The 20,425-nt window shown below is 41.3% G+C and overlaps 1 protein-coding gene across 7 annotated transcripts in view; it reads left to right on the top strand.

Annotated features, from left to right (window-relative positions):
• Cdin1 (CDAN1 interacting nuclease 1) overlaps window positions 1-20,425 on the top strand; it is a 203,704-nt gene that overhangs the window by 77,526 nt on the left and 105,753 nt on the right. For all 7 annotated transcript variants that reach the window (XR_012445386.1, XM_020180880.2, XM_074065611.1 and 4 more), the window contains 3 exons: window positions 13,186-13,265; window positions 13,603-13,652; window positions 18,255-18,322. Coding sequence is in view for 6 of the 7 variants with exons in the window: in XM_020180880.2 (XP_020036469.1) it covers window positions 13,186-13,265; window positions 13,603-13,652; window positions 18,255-18,322 (198 nt within the window). In the remaining variant the exon portion in view is untranslated. The remainder of the gene's footprint in view (window positions 1-13,185; window positions 13,266-13,602; window positions 13,653-18,254; window positions 18,323-20,425) is intronic.

The following is a 20,425-nucleotide window of genomic DNA, read 5'->3' on the forward strand; positions in this document are numbered from 1 at the left end:
ACACCGCCTTTAACACTCTTTGTCTCCACTCTCACTGTGGCATGGGATCTGGTTGCCATTGTACTCACTGGACTTGCTGAAAGATTAATTACAACTGAAGAAATGTATCCTTTAACTGTCTCATTACATAAAGAATTCATCGTGAAGTTAACGTCCACATAATTTAATGATATACAGATTTTAATTATATACTACACTGTTAATTGTACAGCTATTTTTGGATCAAGCTACTAACTTGTTCATTTAAATGAATAGCTCAGTTGCTTGAGGGACCAAAATATGAGCTTTCTTGTAAACTCAGAGGCTGATGAAACCTCTGCCAGAGTATTTTAACCTGCTAGGATGTTTGGATGGACTCAGTCTCCCCTTAAAGTAAGACTGGCCTGTACCTGGCCTTCACTGCTTGGGTTGTTTCACACATTGGACTTTGACTTTTAGTTACTTACTTTATTTATTTTTTATTTTTGGTGACTAATAAAGTACAAGAAAGAGACATCTCTGTGTTGGATAATGTGCGGATATTAAATGGCTCTGTTTTCCTGAGAAGTTGTGAAGATTTTTTCTCAGGAGAGTTACAGGAGAGCTATTGCTGAATAGAAGCAGTGGTCCTGGCTGTAATTAGTCACCTGGGCTTAGTTGCCAGGAAATGTTCCTTTCAGTGCACATTTTCATATCATTTAACTGACCTTGAAATTTCATCTCACCTTCCTTATCTACAGCTGTCCTGAAATTTAGGATATAAATTTCCCATTGGATTGGGGTGTCTACCAAAAAAGTATACACATTCTTATCCATGGATCTTTCCAGTCCTGGGCAGCACTTTTATAGGCTTAGAATGAGCTGTTTTCTAATTATGAACCGAGGCAGACACCATGGTATGGTGTGGGTCTTCCCCAGCAGATGGAAACACAGGGTAAACGAACAGGCTACTGAGGGAGTTGTTGGAGAGGCGCCATAGTGACTGCCTTGCCGGCAGAACCTGCACGTCTCACGGAACTGCACAGAGGTGGCCATCGGGCAGCCACTGTGGTACACAGCATCTTTCTTTTTATAGAATATAAGACACTTGCAGACTTGTCATGTTTTCTAATGTCTGGACAAATTTTGGTAGGTCTTTGCTCTTGTGAACTTTCTCCTCTGACCTTCCACCAGAGTCTTGTCTGTGCCAGTCACTCCACTTTCACGCTGGGCCGCAGTGAGGTAGGTGAATGAGCGAGCTCAGCATCACATTTGCTCTACACCGGGTTCTAAGTGGCTTGAAATGTTAACTGCTGATACTGAGACTGGATGGAGATCTAGGGAGAAGGGAGTACTCATGGAAAACATGAGTGAGATGCATGGATGCATTCATCTAGAATATTCCAAATTGCCTTTGAATGTGGAGGGCAAATGAGGGCCCAAAGAACCCCATGAACCTGACTGTGCTCCATCACTCATGATGACTGACACTTGCAAATCGCCCAGATTCCCCATGCCTCAGTTTCTTCATCTGTAAGACTGTTCTGAAAATTCAGCAAGCTAATACAAACAAAGAGCTTGTGGGTTTTTGTTTTTGCTTTTTTTCATACAGTGCTGGGGATCACACCTGGCCTTGCACACGCTAGGCACATGCTTTATCCCTGAGCTGCACTCTGGTCCCGGGGAATGGTTAGAATGGGGCCTGGCATTCTGTGAGGAAGCGTTAGCTGTTCTTACTGTTTTTTAGAAACAGAAACTTGCTGTTGGGTAGATTGAGTAACTCCGTATTCCTGAATGCCCGACTTATGTGGTATGGATATTAAGCCAGTGTTTTTGGGATTTCAGCAATTCAGGCATGATGTGCAATTTTGTCATGTCCACAGAGCACCTCATCACTCATCATCAATGTGCTGTAATTACTTGATGTTTTTGTCATTTGCGTTTAAGAAGGAAGCCTGTAACTGGACTTTAAATGATGCAGTAGTCTTAGGTGACTGTAAGGAAGAAACCTTGTCGCATGCTGGAGGCCATTCCTGTGCTGACGCCTGTGGAAAGCACTCTTCTTTGGGGACACACAGCATTAGATGTCAACATTTATCCAAGTGCACCTTGTAGTCTCTTGCCTCTTACTCTAAATTTCCCAAAAATGAGTTTTAAAGAGCCTACTCCTTCATAATGAGAGAACCTCATGTGAGGCCAGGCACACTCAGCTACTGAAGGTCACCCTAACATAGGGAATGTAAATAGGACTCAGCTTTGACAAGCCTTTTCATTCACTTGGCACTTTGCTCAGAGCTGTTTATTGAGTAGCTATCATGTAGAGCAAAAATGAGAAATGTCTCTGCTTTTCTGCAGCTTGACAAGTACCCAGAGACAGGAGTTCGTTAGACCAGTATGTGGTCCATGCCTTCTCAAAGGGTATGTCATAGAAGCAGACAAACGGAACAGCTGTGCATGAAAATTTCACTGGCAGAGGGTTGATCAAGGTGGCTTACACCTGTAATCTCAGCTACTCAGGAGGCAGAGATTGGGAGGATTGCAGTTTGAGGCCATTCTAGGTGCAAAGTTAGCAAGACTCCATCTCAACAAATAAGCTGAGCACAAATATGCCTCTCACATGCCCTGCTGTGTGAGAGGCATAGGTAGGAGGATTGCAGTCTGAGACTGGGTGCCAAAATTCAAGACTCTCCTAAAGAACAACTAAAGCAAAAAAGGACTGGGTTGTGGCACAAGTGGCATGTACTTACCTAGCAAGCACTAAATCCTTGAGTTCAAATCCCAGTACCACCAAACAAATAGAAATTAAAAAAATAATAAAAAAGAGTTGGCCAGATAAGGAGGGTCACGTCCAAAATTCTTCTTAGGTGGGCCATAGTGAAAAAAAAAAAAAAGGTTAGGGAAGAACTGTAAGGATCACAGTGAGGGCCATATAAAAGCCATGCTTGAAATCTGAAACCTTACATCTTCACAGCCAGAAGTGAACTTGTGAGACTTTTCTTATCTTCTTGGGGTGATCTGCAGTAAGCCCCCCAATACTTACAGGCAATATTGAGGAAACTCATATGCTAAACATTCCTCTTCCCTCAGATTCTTTTTAATTTGGCACAGTTTCAAATTTTATCACCCTGATAACTTCCTGTGAACAGACATTTTTTAATCAAGTGCCCCACTCTGAGGAGGAGAAGGCGGGAAAGGTCTTCTGGATTTGGAGTGTGGGGAGAGGTGGGGAAGGAGGTCAGTGGGGTCATGGCATTGCTCAGTAAGCATCTATGGAATGCTGCTGGGCAAGGGTGGACGGTGTGGGCAGCTGTGATGCGCAGGGTGCCCCAGACAAGGTTTGGATCAGTGTACATACTTGTACTTTGGAGATGTCTTCCTTTGGTTTTATTGTTGTTGTTTTAAATTTTTGAGATAAGGTCTCCCTGTGTAATCCAGGCTGACCTGCAACTGTTGTTTAGTTCAGGTTGGTGTCTAACTCACGGTCCTCCTGCTCCAGCCTCCCATGTGTTGGGATTACAGGCATGGACTCCACACCCTGCTGTAGACATCTTCCTCTTGTACTTACATAGGATTTTGATGATTCTAGTGTAAGTTATTCCTTACGTGGCATTGTGCGAGCTAGAGAGCCAAATTTAATTTGACCCTTTAGCATTCCCCAAGGTTAAAAGTGGCCTCTGATTCAGGTTGTCAGGAGGGGCAAACCTGCTCAAGGTGCCGCTTGTGTGCAGTGAGGGAGCTACTGACCTAGTGCCTGGACTCTTGGAGAAGAGCCCCGGCTGCAATGGTGGGGCTGGGGCATGGATACGGTTGCCCAGGAACAGCAGGAACAGGTCAGTAGGATCGTGATGCCCAGAGGCCTTCAGCCAGTGTTGGAAAAGAGATGAAATACCAACTGGAGTTCAGACTTCGCTGTGTTGGCCCTCAGCCGCTGGTGTGACCGCAGGGAAGCAGAACTCCTGGTGTATCCTGGGAGTTGCCAACAACAGCAGCCGCCTTCGCCCAGCTGTTCAGTCACAGGACTGTTGGCTGTTCTTCAGTGAAAGGAAGCTGGCTTCTGGTGCCACCTTTCTAGCTCACTTGAACCTCTCCCAGGCAGCGCTTCTCAGCTTTTACCTATCTCTGCCACTGTCACTGGCGTTTCTTCTGTGCTGGCTGCTGCATGCAGTGCATGGTAGACCATGGCTCATCTACCATGCTTAACTCATCTGTGTCCTGGGATTAGGGATTCCAGCTGCATACGGCTTCTGTTGCAGTTCAAATGTCGTTTGGTGGCTGGTGGAACTTCCTGGGGTCTCTGAGCACCAATGGTGCACCTGCCTGCCTGGGTTCCTTCTAGCTGCGGCTGGCTACTTTCCTGACCTTACACAAGGAAAGCCAGTGGGTGCCATCTCCGTGATTCTCTTCTTTTTTGGCTGCACTGTGGTTTGAACTCAGGCCTCTAGTTTGCCGGGCAGGCTTCTACCATTTGAGCCTCATTCCTGGTCCTTTTAGTTATTTTTCGGGTAGGATCTGGCTTTTGCCCAAGCTGGCCTTGTAGTATCTTCACCTCTCAAGTAACTGAGATGTTATAGATGTGCCACCACATGGTTACGGGCTCTGCTCGTGACCACTGTTCTATCCTGCCTCTCTGTTTGCAAGTATACTGTTTAAGGCACCTCTTCAGAAAAGGGGGCACGGGTACATTTGAGATCACGGAACTGCAGGAACAGTTTGTCTTACTGATTCGAGCAGTACTTTGGCTTGAGACAGGACACAGCCTGTGGGGGAACAGGGGTAAGGTTTGTTTTCTGGCTACCAGTCACCACTGAGAGGCCTTCACAGGTAGTAGGGCAACCTCACCGGCCCTGTCCACGTACGTCCTACCTGTTCTCCTTGCTGGTGTTCAGGACTTTGACTTCTTCATGTGGTGCAACAACTCTGACTTGAAAGCAATCAACAAACAGTTTTTTCCTGTCTGCCTTGTGGTTTGGTGATTTTTCTCTAGAAATCCTTGTTCTGGATTCTCGCTCATTATCTTTGGTGTGACTATTAGAGGTTTTTCTTTTGTGGTTACCATGAAGCTTACAAAAACATCTTTGGATAATATATAACAAGCTATTTTGAAATAATACCAACTCAACATGATGATAAAGATAAGAACAGAAGCAAAAAAAGAAGAAAATATACTAACAGGGAAAACTCTGCATTTGCCCTCCATTCCTATGTACATTTAGAATTTTTAAATTTATTTTTTGTGGTACTGGGATTTTAACCTCAGGGCTTCATGCTTGCTAGACAGGTGCTCTACTGCTTGAGCCACAGTGCTCCAGCTTTTCGCTCAGGTTATTTTGGAGTTAGGGTCTTGCTTTTTGTCTAGGCTGTCCTGACTACAATCTCCTTCTTTATGCTTTCCACAGCTGTTGGGATGATAGGCGCCCACCACCAAGCCCAGCTTTTTTCCATTGACACAGGGATCTCACCACTTCTTTTGTCTGGCCTGACTTGGAACCATGATCCTTCTGATCTCGGCCTCCTGGATAGCTGGGACGGCAGGTGCACACCACCTCAGCCAGCTGTTGGTTGAGATGGGGTCTCAGTCTCTTTTTTTGCCTGGGCTGGCCTCAAATAGCAGTCCTCCCAACTGCAGCCTCCCAAGTAGCTAGGCTTACCAGCGTGAGCCAGCAGCTTATGGTATGAGTTTCTGATACTTCATTTTGTATCTTTCTGTGTTGATGGACTTTAGCATTCTAATACAGTTATATCCCATTGCTTTGTGTTAGTCTTCATACTAAAGGCTTGAATGGTTTATGCAGCCTGCTCTCAATGTTAGCATTCTGAATTTGTGTACTTACTCTTAGCAGTGAGTTTGTTCCTGCCCAGGTTTTCCTCTTGCTTGGTGTGCAGTGCTTACCTTAGGATGTCTTGTAGGACAGGTCTGGTGGGGATGTACTTGTTTGGTTTCTGCCTGTCTGAGAATGTCTTTATACCTCCTTCATTTCTAAAGGGCAGCTTTGCTGAGTACAGTATTCTCCTTTGACAGTTTTTTCTCCTTCCCATGCTGTGAACATCTCATGCCACTATCTCCTGGCCTCTGCGATTTCTCCTGAGAAGTGGGCTGTCAGGCAGATCTGGACATATGTATTGTTTCTTTTCTCCATCTTTTACCTGTCAGAGCCTGATGATAAGGTATCTCTGAGTAGACTTGATTGATCCAGATCTGACTGGTAACCATTGTCCTTCCTATATTTGGATATTTGTATGTTTCACTAGATTTGGGAAGTTTTCTGTTATTTGTTTTTCTTTCCTTTTTTGGGGGATGGCAGTAGTGGGGCTTGAACTCGGGGCCTTGCACTTGATAGGCAGGCACTCTACCATTTAACCCATGCCCCAGACCTTTTAGGTTTAGTTTATTTTTCAGATAGTGTCTCATGCTTTTGCCTAGTCTGGCTTCGGATTGTAATCCTCATACCTCAGCTTCCCAAGGAAGTGGGACTACAGCCATACACTACCACACCTGGCTGGCTTGTTTTTTTGGTTTGTTTGTTTTTGTTTGAGATCGGGTCTTGTTATCATTGATGTTGTTGTTGTTGTTATTATTATTATTATTATTATTATTATTATTATTTTGCCAGGGCTGGCCTAAAACCATGGGCTTCCTATCTCTGCCCCCCAGGTATGCATTACTATGCCTGGCCTCACTGGCTTTCTCGTCTCCCTCTCAAACCCCAGGAACCCAAATGTTTGTCCCAGAGTTCCTGTGTGCTTTCCCATTCTTTATTGATTTTTGTTGTCCTCCAACTGTATATTTTCAGATAGTTGGCATTTGAGCTCACTCTTTCTTCTGTTTGATCTGTACTCCCTCTGATGCCTTCAAAAACAGAAACAGAAACAAGTTTTCCTCTGAACATTTTATTAAAGGGTCTTCAGAATTTTCTGCAACATACTGAGTGGGTGGGCAATGTTTCCATGACAAAGATATGGAAAGATATGTCTGTTAGACAAAATACACACAAAAACCTCTTCAAACATAGCCAAGTACAAACAAAATGGATTGAATGGTTGGGTGTGGACAATTGAGAGAGAAGCTGTGCCCAGGGGTGATTACCTACCTTAAGATGTAGACATGAGGGGCAGAGCTAGGAAGAAGAATGTGCAGCCAGGATGCAGGAGCCATGACGGAGGGCTGGGGACACTGCTGGCCTCCTGGAGAGTGTGACAAGGAGGTTGCTTACTTCATGAGGCCATGGCTTATGGAATGTTAGGAAAACAGAAATTGGAAAGAGGTAGCATCATTTGTGGGTTTAGATTTGGCTCTAAATTTACATTCTTGTTGTCTATAGAAAGCCCATACAAAGAAATTAACAGTAACTTTAGTCTCTGCAAAAGTAAACGTGAAACTCATTTGTCATAGCAACTGTCATGGTGCAGATCAAATAGTTCTTATTGAAAGTAAGCTCACAGTAAAACTCTGTATACTGGGCTGGAGACTTGGCTCAAATGGTAGAGTACCTGCCTAGCAAGCACAAGGCCCTAGTTCAAACTCCAGCACAGAAAAACAAAACTAAACAAAAAACATACCCAGAGAGGTTCCCAAGGAACATAGGTAGGCAAGTAGGCAGGCACATAGGTAGGTAGATACATAGTAGGTGGATAAACAGAGAAATCACATCCTGTAGGATAGAGATGAGAAAATGAAGACAAAGTATATAAACTGTCAAATTTTTTAAATTATACATAAATACTTACAGTTATACACAGTTTATATACATGTATCTGTCTATAAATACATATTTAAATCAAATGAAAGATAAATAATAGAATAGTGTGTAAAAAGAACTGATATATTTGAAAAAAGTTAGAAATGAAATTATGGTGATTAAAGTCAAATCTTAGTAGATGAGTGAGTTACAGTCGTCCTTTGTGTCCATGGGGACTGGTTCCACGGTTCCAGACACCAAAGTCCAAAGACACCCAAGTGCCTCGTGTATATGAGGTAATATGTGCCTACACATGTATGCTTCATACATGTACCTTCAATCCTATATATCACTTTAGATGCATACTTTAGAGACTTTGGTCATCTCTAGGTTATTTATAATATCACACACAGTGTAAACAGTTGTGCTGTATTGTTTGGGAACAGTGACAAGGAAACATCAGTTCATGTTCAGAACAGGAAGTTTGTACAAAAATATTTCTCAATCCCTGGTTGTTGAATGCATAGCTGTGGAGGGCAGACTGTACACAATTAGTCAAGAAGACATAGCTAATTTCCAGCCACCATCCAGATGAACTGGGCAACTGTGTCTGCAACAAGATATGTGAACAAAAAATCTGAGGCCCAATGATATGAGAGCTGGTGACCTCCTGATGAGAGCAGGTCTTTCTAGTTCTTTAGGTCAAGATGACAAACAGACTCAGTTCAAAGACTTTTTGAGAGGATTACTAAAGAAATAAGTTTAGGGTATATTACTCCCAAGGAAATAAAGGCAGGAAGGAAGACTAAATAAAACTTAAGTAGAACATAGAAAAGGACCTGGACATGTGGCTCAGCAGTGCAGCCCTTGCTTAACATGTGGAAGGCCCTGAGTTCCATATCAGCACCACAAGAAAGAATTACAATTAGTTAACTAATTAAAATGCAAACTAAAGAAGGAGAAAGAGGAAAGAGAATGATTAGCAGAACACAGAAAATAAGAGAGGGGAGGCAAGTCTGAATGTGTCTGTTACAATGAACATAAGTGGATTAAACTCACTTTTTAAAAAGCAGAGGTTTCCTAATTAGATTTCGAAAATCTTAATGGCATTTGTAAAAGTCACACTTGAGACATAAAGACGCGGCAGCGTTCAAGGTAAAGAGATGAACCCTAGATGTGAGAAGCAGACACGATATAAGAGAAAGTGGTCCAGTGCTGTCACCAGTCACCCTGTATTTAAGAGATGTTTACTGGCCAGAGCATCGGGACTCACTGACAAAAGATAGGCACACTTACCAAGAATGCCAGTGCATGCCCAGGTACAGCCTCTAAATACGGTAAGCTGGCCGTGCAGTTAGGAGAGCCGAGAAGCCCAGAGCAGAACAGAGGGTACTTCATACCAGCTTAAAAAAAAACAGCTAGAAGGACAAGTAATGCAATCAGAAACCTTGACCTGCTAGATACACCTGAGCTTAATACCTCATAAATAGAAGCTTCAGGGCTGGAGGGGTGACCCAAGTGGTAGATTACATGTCGAGCAAGCACAAACTCTTAAGTTCAAACCCAGTGCTGCCAAAATAAATTAATTAAAATAGCATTCATAGTAAAAACAGAAAAACAAAACAAGACAATACCTTATGTTAATATAAACATCACATCATAAAAATAGCAAAAATCTAAAGTTTTTAAGTAATTCATAGTTCAAAGATAAAATAATGGAAACTTCAAAATATTTGTAAATAAATAACAGTAAAACTCAGAGCATACAACTAAAGCAGGATTTAAGAAAAGAATTATAGCCTTGGAAAGTATTTGTTAAAATAAAAGATTGAAAACAAGCTTTATAAAAATAGTAGGTTAGTAAAAACAAATAATGTGCCAACTCAAAGTTTGAAAACAGGAAGTAATGACGAGTAGGGATAACTCAAATGGAATCAGGAGATGGAACAGTAGAAAGTTTGGTTTCTTGAAAATACTCTTGAGCTGGATGGTGGCTTATGTCTATAACACTAGCTATTCTAGAGTCAGATCAGGAGGATCGTAGTTTGAATCCACCCCTTGGCAAATAGTTTGCAAGACCCTATCTCAAAAATACCTAACAAAAAAAGGGCTGGTGAAGTGACTAAGTGATAGAGAACCTGCCTAGAAAGCATGAAGCCCTGAGTTCAAACCCCAACACTGACAAAAAAAAGAGAAGAAGAAAAAGTAAAGAAAGGAAGGAAGAAAGGAGGGAGGGAGGAAGAGAGAGAGAGAGAGGAAGGAAAGAAGGAAGGTGGAAGGGAAGGGGAATTTGATCAAAGTATGTCATATGCGTGGATGGAAGAATCACAGAGAAACCCCCTTTGTACAGTTAGTGTACACTAATTAAAAAGAGAGGACAGAAAGGTTACACAAGTAGTTCTAGCCTGTCATAGCACAGATAACAGATAGTGCAGATCCAGAAGTTAAGCCAGGCTGATGGGTGCAGAGGTAGTTACTACATTAGGTTCATGAGTTCTTCACGTTCAGAGCATTTCACAATGAGAAGATAGTAATCTGAGGCATTGGGGTTGCATGTCTTCTGAGCGTGCTGTGACTGGTATCAGTTTTCTCCCACTGTAGATCAAGCTCCAAGTGTCTTAGGTCCCTGCTTTATATGTGTTTGGTGCGAAGGAGAAAAACAGTCAGCTGACACAGTGGTCGGGCTCAACTATGAGAGCAAGAGGAGGAGAATGGAGAGGACAGGACTCCTGCATGTATGCAGTCACGAAGACTGGTCAGAGCTGGCCTGGGGACAGCTTCTATGAAAGGCTCAAGCATCTTTGAGGTCTCCTATCCCTGACCACCCAACACTGTCCAGTTGCCTCACTTGTTCTGATTTATGTATTGTTCATCTCTTTGAGGTGGCAGGCAGTTCCGAAGCTTCAGAATATGTGCAGTCGGGCTTGATCCGAGACATAAACAGCCTTTCCTGAAAAAGCCTGGTGTCTGTGACCAAGGCCTTGATGTCCTGTTTGAGCTCTCTTTCCTGCATTCAAAGATGGTGGGCTGCAAGAATAGAAAAGACATTTTGTTAAGTTTGAAGCCAATGTGGACTCAGTGTGTAGTTGTTATTATTTCAGTTAAAGCATCTGGCTTCCTTTGTTTTGAGTAGTGTTCTCTCAACATTTTCAAACTATTTTTATAAAGTCTATTGGCTATGATTCTTAACCCTGATAAGCACACTATTCTAAAATTTACATTGTGAGGAAAATTATGTCATCGCTTTCTTCTTTGATATTTCCTGTTCCTTCCTCAAAGTAAGGACCCACTTTCCTGGTGTTTTAGAGTATTGTTCCTCTTTTTGTTGAAAAAGAGCCTTTGTTTAACGATTTGAGCAATGAATTTGCATATAATTTGTGTGAATTCAGTAATTTTCCATGGGGTGGCCGTTTGTATATTAATAATCTTTCCTTCACCTGGTATGAGAGCTTGCACTACCACCTTAACCATGACCAGGTACTTACGAAGAAGGGGCTCTTCTTCCCTCAAGAGCCTTCTGGCAGTATGGGAGACAGAAGAATGTGTCTGTCATTACCAGCCTGTAAGTGAGTGCCAGGCCAGAGGACGTCTTCTCAGGGAAGGTGACTGAACGTGTGAACAGCTGCTTTTACCTCCACCATCTGGCCGGGCCTTAGACTCAGGTTGAGAAAAACAAGTAAGCTCACGGGCACGCCCTGTCTCTTTAGCACTGTTGCTGCTATGGTGTCTCCATTTATAAGATGACCCTTGCTGCTTCATAGTCTCAATATTTGTACCACTTATCCATGGTGATTTCTGTCAAAACAATTGGGTACAGCCTAAGTTTGTAAAATACCGCATATGCTTAAGTATGATTTGGTTCTTACTATTATTAACCTGTAACAAAATGCTGCTGTCACTGTTTTCTCTGGAGACTCACATAAGAAGCCTTTAGAGTGGTCAGCTCAAATAATACCCTCACTTCCTACGGATGGAGACAGCCCAGTCGAGAGGCAGTGCTACTTGCCATAGAACCAGATGGCATAGCTCAGGTGATGCTTTTGAGGACTTCCATAGCGCTTGTCCACATGTGGTGCAAGCACGTTTGCAGAGTGTGAATGTTTACAGGCTTGCTGTTATGTGACTAACATAGGCAAGAATTAAAATAGCTACTTTTTTTTGAAGAACCAATACTATGCTTAAGGAGGATGTAATGTCCTTATTTCTTTCCCTGTATTTCTCACATCATTTATCATATCTATCAGTGTTCTTATGCCACTGAACTTGATAAAGAACATGATAATAATAATACTTTAGACCAAAAACCACCTCAGTACCTGAATGATGTAGATCTATGACCTGTGTTCCTTTTCCTAAATTCATAATTTGCAGTATGCATTCATTCTGTGCTTGGGTGGGTCAGATCCTCAGCAATTTTGCTAAATATTTGGAGAGGACTTTAACAGAATCAATTCCTAGAGAACACCTGACTTAGCTTCAGTGTAGACACTGCCTTCCTCCCATGCATTAAGAGGAACTCTGGCCGTGTGGGCTACCACACACCCATGGTGAGCAAAGCCAGGCCAGAATCTCCTACTGGCTTTTCGAAGGATGTCACCCTGTACAGCATCCTTCATGAGTGGCCTTCCTGAGTGCCTGTCTTCTGTAGCAGCCATGGGACTTTAGCTTAATTTGCAAGTGGATGAGGCATATTTAAGGTGGAAAGTTTGTGTACGTGTACCTCCTACCACCCACTCTCACACATAGTCGACCAGCCATATCTATGGGTTCCATATACAAGGATTCAACCAACCGTTGATGGAAAATATGTGGGAAATAGTTGTGTCTGTACTGAGCATGTGCAGACCTTGTCTTATCATTTTTTGCCAAACAATATGATATAACAATTATTTATATAGCATTTAAATTGTATTAGGTATTGTAAGTAATCTACAGGTAATACGGAAGGGTGCAGGTAAGTTGCACAAGCCCTATGCCATTTTATATAAGGAAATTGATCATCCATGGAATTTGGTATCCATGAGGGTACACATACACACACCTTTCCTTATTTAAGACCCCCTCAGTTGTCAGCTAGTCTCACTACTTTCCTTTCCTTGAAATGGACATCACTGTATGAGAACTTATAAGAGTGATTATGGGACGGTTTAGTGTTTAGAGATGGCTGACCTCACCGAATCTATGTATATGTGTGCTTGGTTACAAAATACCTACCTGTAAAAGGTATTTTCTGATTGCTTTTGTTGTGCTCCTTTGTTTCCACATGGGCTTTGCCAAAGGTGATTTATCTTCAAATAGACATATGCCTTAGGTCTGTAGTTACCACATTAACCTGGAAAACTTAGGTCATCATCAAATCTGGCAATATGGCTTGCAAACTTGACACAGTGGTTTAATTAGCATCTTCCCTTAGATTCAACAAAGGGGACATGATTCATATAGTGACGTTTTAGTTTTCACGGGCTGTGTATGTGTAGCTGTATGTCACCTCGCATGCTACAGTCAAAGTGTGTAGACTGTCTGCTAATACTTCTTCCGTTCTCTCCTACAGCTTCCAAGTCTGTTATAAATAGCATGCTTCGGGACCCTTCTCAGATTCCAGATGGAGTTCTAGCAAATCAGGTCTATCAGGTATTAATCACAGCTGTCTATTTTCAGTGGCAATGCTGTTATCTGCCTAGCAGAGTAAAGGATTTTAAACCTCATTTAATTACTGTCATCATAAACTATCACTGAGGTCAGGGTGCACCATAAATGGCAGTGCAGTATTTGCGAGAAGAGCATCTCACTTTTTAGTAGCTTGCTTTTATAGTAAATGAGAAACACATCATTTTTGCTTTCTGTGATTAAATCTGAATAGCCTTTGTTTTTTGGGGTAGGGGAAGAAAAGTCATTACTGCTTTCTGGATGCTTATTGTCACAGTTTTTGTGGTCACCTTCCCCAACCCCTCCTCTGGTTTGTCTGCAGTGCATTGTGAACGACTGCTCTTATGGACCACTGGTGGACTGCATCAAACAGTATCCTTTCCCATAAAATTTTAGGTGCACAATTGACGAGTGTCGACTTGGTGGAGGAGATGTGTCTAGCTTTAACCTGACATAAAGTTCTGCTTCACAAAACACATTTCATGCTCTTCTATTTTACATTCAATCAGCTGAGGGCCACTGCAGATCATTCTTTTCTACAGCTTAGGGAAAATCAGAGGCCATAAGAAGGTGTCAGGTCAGCAGCCTCACACTCACGTGGGTGTTTCAAACTGCTTGTCTTCCATTGAGCTTAAGGGTACAGAGTCATCGCACAGGTGGCATACTGTCTTGAAACGTGTCTAACCGATCCGATGACCATTTTCAGAAATGTAACAAAGTTCACTTAAAATGAGTGAAATCCAGTGGAGTCTTCTAGAATAAATTCACTAGAGTCGATGGATGATGTTATGGGAATGCTGCCAGAGACCGTTACATCTCCAAGGGCTCTAACTCTTACTGCTAAATGCTGATTACGATCTGAGCTGTCGCTTGGATCCCTCATAAACGTTTTTAGAGAAATTGTGCTAGTTTCTCCTCAGAAGTGATTTTAAGGCTATGAAAGCAGATACCCAGTCATGCTTCATTAAAAACATTGGGATTCCCGAAGAGTTGATGCTGACTTCTTGAAGCAGGACTGGCCAGACGATACCTGGTTCATGAAGTAGGCATTATTAATCAGTAACTCAGTAGTGTCATGGCAACATTGAGAGTTTTAATTATCCTCGACTAAAAATACTATCTCACTGACACTTAGTAATTTTTAGGGGAGATAAATCCGTCTGTGAGTCTCACACCTCTTCATATGCACATGGCTGTCCTGGGCAGGTTTTGTTAGCGTGGAAAGCACTGTGGCCATTTGTGAGTCAGTAATTACCAGTCAAGGTTTTGGCTGGACACTCCTGCAAATTAAGTGTGTGTATGCTCATCTGTACACGTGCATGTGTATATGTTTATATTCCTCCTTGTTTCACAAAGGCTTAGAGTCAGTTTTTAAAAAGTAGTAGAGAAGTTGCCTAGCAAGTATGAGACCCTAAGTTCAAACCCCAGTACTGCCAAAAAAACACTTGTCTTTTTTTTGAGAGACAGGGCCTCTCCATGTAGCCTATGTTGGCATTGAAGTCTCAGTTCCTTGCCTTTGCCTCCTGACTGCTAGGATTATAGGCCACCACAGCTGGCTCAAAATTGTTAAGAAAATTACTTTCTTTTCCTAGAATAAAATTAAGATATGAAAATAACCTTCAGCAGAGCCTTCTTGCAAGAATACTCAGTGCCTAAGATACAGACCTTTATACATAGTCTCTCACTCTATTCCCCTAACCTAGCTTCAGTGAATAAAACCATAGTATTGTCACCAGCTTGCTTTTTTATTAGACTAAAGTGAAACTATACTCCTATTTTCTGTGTAAAATTAATGGTAGCGTTAAAAATTGTAGGAGTGCCAAGTTCATGTTGCTGCAGTGATAAAGTTTAGCACATTCATATAACAGCTAACACCATCTCTGAGTATCTGGGGCTGAGTTACATGTTAATTTTAAAGCACATAAAATAGTTAAAAATCAATTTAAAGTTAAGGTTTTAAAAGCATAATGTCTTTTGAAGGATTGCATATTGATTTTAAATACAACTTCCTAATTATGTATGCATGGACTAAAGCATGAAGTCAACTGCTTTGTAAATGCCAGGAGGCTGTTTTTCAGTAATAGTTGAGGGCTTACGGGAAGCCGGATGGCTGGATCGCTGGCGACGAAATGGCTTGTGAGGTTATTTACAAGTTTTGCCCGTGGTCACTGCCATGCATCAATAATAGGTGTCCATGTAGACAAAGTCTAAGTGTTTCTGTTATAGGGCATTATAAATTCTGTTTGAAGTATTTTCCTTACATTTTTGCCATTATTCACTTTCCTTTTGGGGCTGTGTTGTTGCCAGTAGAATTTAATGTAGTCCATGATTTCATTTGATAAAGATAATGATGTATGTCCGTAAATTGCATTCACTGACTAGATTATAATTTTTGTAGTTCCATTATGCCTGTTGCCAGTAAAATTACTGTTTTTATAAGCTGTACTTTCTAGATCTTGCCTTTTATAGATGTTTCTATCAAGCAAAGCATAATCAAGAAGTATATCATTCTAAAATTTCAAATTGGTGATAGCTTTTACCATGTAAGGTAAAATGGGCTGGGAAGTTTATGGAGAAACTGATTTTTATCTTTGCATTAAAGTAGTCACAGTTCCATATAATGTAAATACACTTGAAAGATATTTCCTAGACTGATCAACAGGAGTTATTTTATTTCACACTGAATAAAGATCATTGGTCTTCCATGTGAGTGAAAGTGCTGTTTATACGTTGTTGTGATGATTTGGTGATGTTTATGTTGCTGACTCTCAGTAAGGTGCATCATTCCTTAAGAAAGAAAACACACATTTGGTAAATGGAATAGGTGCAAAATCATTCAACCTCATTATGAACATGTTACATATAGACGTTTGTGTGAGCAGATTGAAGTAAACTGGTCATTTGCTATAAATAAATAAATGAATGAATGAATGAATGAATGCATGCCACCCCACAATGCCAGTAGCAAAGAGAAAGAGTCCCTCTCTGTGGGACTTTCGGTGTCTTCTATGTCTCTTCCTACATAGCTGTGCCATCCATGCCTTTTCCACCACAGCTCACACGCCCCCAAGAGCAAAACATCTTCACTTTCCAGGGTGTGACTCCAGGACACAGCTTATAGACAAAGGTTAACTAGGATGCAGGAAGCCTTGGCGCTGTGAGTTTCACAGCTGTGCCATCAGTAAACTCAGTTCTGTGCTTCAACATTTTAGATGTAAATAATTTACAACAATAATAGTGAGAGCACATTTACGTGAAATAGAAGTGAATATTTTAGTTCTAAAATATGGGGTGCCCCCCTAACAAGAGACCACTGAGAGTTGACACTTATTCATGAAATGTCTTCAGTGAACTCTGAGAAAGTGTGAAACTTTGTGTAAAAACTTATTTTTTTACTTTTATTTTATTTCCAGCTAGAAATTAAGTAAGTTCAGCTGTGTGCATGGGAGGAGGGGAAACAACAGGAGGAAAAAAGGCAGTAGTGGTGACTTACACTTGTTTCAATGGTGGATGTCAATGAGTATATCTCTCGAATTACAAGACTAAATTATACTCTGTTATGTTAGTAAAGGGAAGGATAATTCCCTAGGATTTTTTTTTAACACAGGATATATAAGTTCTGTTTGATTTAAGCTGGATTCTTGGAGAGCATGGTCAGAATCACAGCCTCTGGTAAGCCAAGGACTGACGTGAGCAGATAGATGTTGCCAGTGAAGTGGAGAATGACAGTAGTGGTGCAGAGAATTATTACAAATGCAGCTGACTGAATTAAAGTGCCAGCACATGGCAGCACTCCTTTAGAGAATTGTGTAATGTCATCTCTTCGGAAAACAGGTCAGACTTCCCAGCCTTGCTCCTGATTTCATCATTTATCAGCCATGAAACCTGGAACAAGTCCCTTAGCCCTTCTGAGCCTTCCTTTCCTTAATTGTATCAGTGGGACTAATAATAGTGTCCACGTGTGTGGTCGTTGTGAAGATTAAATAACATGATATCCCAGAGTGCTTATCCAGAGGCTTCCTATGTGATATTTAAGAAATATTAGCTATTATCAACTATTATATAATTTGAATCCTTTTTGAGAGATTGTGAGGTCATGGAGAGGCTTTGTAAAGACCTCATTCTCCTCCCTTTCTTTTCTTTCAGTGCTGGGGATTGAACCCAGGCCTCAAGCGTACCAGGCACTGTGCCCTACCCCAGCCCCCCAGCCCCGGCTTTGCCAGCCTTGTGTAGCTTGTTTTCTTAGTCTTAGTTTCCTCATCAATAAATAAGACTTGTGATAGTTTGAGGCTGAAATAATGTACAGAAGTCACGTAACATTGTGCCCAGCACACATTTTTACACTCATGTGGAATCTATTTGTGTGCATGTATGATATGTGTGCACATGCACACACAAGAAGAAGTCTTGAGACAGACTCTGTATCCACACCCTCATTCACAGTCTTTTACCAAAATGTCTACACCAAAATTTACATAGATTCTCAACCAATCCGTCGTTTGGCTTCTGCAGTCACAGAGGGTCACCAACAGTACATGGGAAGTGAAACAGGAGCTGCTGCATGTGACTCAGTGCCTGCCTATGAAGACACAGGTCTGCAAAACTCTGTAAGACTGGAAGATTTAAGGGAAAAGGCTGGATAATATATTTTGTTGTGCTTAGTAATTACTTAGTGTGCACTAAATTGAGTTGAGGAATAGTAGATATTTTAAAAGATCCCCCCTCTTTTAAAAGAAGTTAAAACCACACCCATTTACATATCTTTGTTTGTCAAAATACAAACAGAAAAATGCCATTGACTCATTGAAATGAAGGGATGAACATAGTGGAAATATTCCTTAGAGATGAAGGCTGAAGGTGGAAACAGTGATGATCACCTTACCTCTCCATTTCACCCCATGTAGAGACCTGGTGTTAACATTTCCCTGATTGCATAGCTCTGCCTGTGGCACCTCCTTAACAGAAGCTTCCCAGCGCCATTGGCCATGAACATGAACTCCTGCTGAGAGACTTGCTTCTGGAGAAAAACCTGTCCTTCCTAGGTGAGTATCCCCACATCCTCCCTAGCTTGCAGTACCTCCATGAGTGCTTAAATATGTATTTTTCAAATCGTCCACCTGCAGTTGTTATGCACTGAAGGAGGAGAGGTGATGATTGATGCTCTGAATGCTATCTTTTATTGATTTACAGCCGAGCAGGAACCCCGTTACCTGATCCCCTATGTGTGCAGCACATGCACAGGCTTGCAATTAATATTTTACAGAATAAGTGGCTGGAAAAAATGCTTTAATATCTGGTGCAGTATTACATTTGGTGTCATGAGATATTAACCATAATCTAGGCCTTATAAGAGAAAGAAACAAAGAAACACTGTCTATAGAATGCTTTAGATATGAAACAGGACATTTAGAAAAATTCACAGTAAGGTATGCTCGCCTCACGCATAGAATAGGGTAGTCCTTTTACTTGAAAACAAGATATTAAACTTTCATTATTTTCATGCCAAACATTATTTGTCATCATAGATTTAGCATGATTTTTCAGAATCTCGTATGTATGCATCTGTTTTGTGTGCCAGGGTAGAATCTTATGACAGATTGCTATTTTTTCAACATCTCTTAAGCATTAGAAATTAAGCCTCAAAGACACAGATGTAATAATTGATCATGGAAACCATAAAGCACCCTACAAGGAATTAATTCCTCTTCTCCATTTAAATGTGGTAATTTGCAAAGGATCCCTACAAATCATGTTATTATGCAGATTAATGTAGATGTTAAAGAATCTGCATAGTGTAGCTTTAAGACAAAGAAATGAACATTCCATTACATAATTTTTTTCCAAACTGAAGAACAGATTGGGCAAGAGAGTTAAATACATGGTCTGTGTCAAGTTAAGAAAGGATGTTTCTTTAGTGCAGTCCTGTAGTACATCCGTCCTAGCTCTTACTTCTCAGTGTTTTCATTAATAAGCTGGAGAACAGACTTGGGTGTGTTACAGGATTGGTGATACTTTGAAATTGAGAGATAAAATAGGTTTAAACAAAGGTGATAAATTAAGAAAGTGTTCTCAATTCTTAGATTAAATTTAAGCATGTAGAACTAACATATTTTCCATTGAAGAACATTTGTTTAGCCTGTGGAAGTAAGGTAAGGTAGAGGATGAAACTGCCTTGTAAGAATCTAACAAAAAATAAAATGGGTAGCAGTGCAGAACCAGTTGAAATGGGTGCCTGTGATACACCGTGAGGGTGTTGAAGGTGTTGTAAAACAACTGACCACACTTACCATTCCACTAATGGCCAACATGGACATGACCAAATCTAGCTTTTGTGCTAAGCTACCAACTAAGCACAACTAAGCAGGTGTTTTCAGAGCTGCTCGGTGTTACTCTCTTGGCACCATCTCCCTTAGGACATCTGGCCCTCTGACCCATTTCTTTGGTTAGCTTAACTTTCCCCTGCTTCCTTTCTGAGGATGAGCAGACCTGGGTTGGCAGGGAAAGCAGAGGGCTTAGATGGGGCCTAAGCATCAGACTAGGTCCTCAGTTTACCCGAGTTGGGTGTGTTCACCTGGATTCACCATGACTGGCAAAGGCAATGCAACAATGTGGTCCAAGAGTTATGCACCAGTACAGAAAGGAGAGATGAAATTGAAAGTGGTGGGTTCCATGTATCCTCTGTGCTGTGGAAGGTGGAGGTAATAATTTTACAAATGTATACCAAGGATGATACTTAACTGATACTTAAAAGTATGAGTTCTAGGAAGTTTAGCCAACTCCACAAGCCTCAGTTCTGTTTTGAAGTTCTTCATTAGCATACAAAAGTTGTTAATTTATTCTGTGCCTATTAAGTGTATTACTGAAGCACTAACCTAACACGTGTTGGTGGTTGAAGCATGAAAATTTAAAGCCTTGTATGAAATACAGTTGCAGAGTTGCTGTTGTTCTTTTACCTTGTAAATACCCTTCTCAATGACTGATGAACTCCTAAGTGCTAGGCCAGGTAAATTTCAAGACCGCTTTAAATGTACCCACGGGAAAACACTGGTATGTGAACAGATACAAGTCAGCCTGGTTCTGTCTTGCTTACATGTTGTACACCTTTACATGGAGACATGTTTTCTTCATTTTGATTCTTTGATAAG

Source organism: Castor canadensis, chromosome 2 (genome assembly GCF_047511655.1).
Source record: "Castor canadensis chromosome 2, mCasCan1.hap1v2, whole genome shotgun sequence".
In the NCBI taxonomy this organism is placed as follows: domain Eukaryota; kingdom Metazoa; phylum Chordata; class Mammalia; order Rodentia; family Castoridae; genus Castor; species Castor canadensis.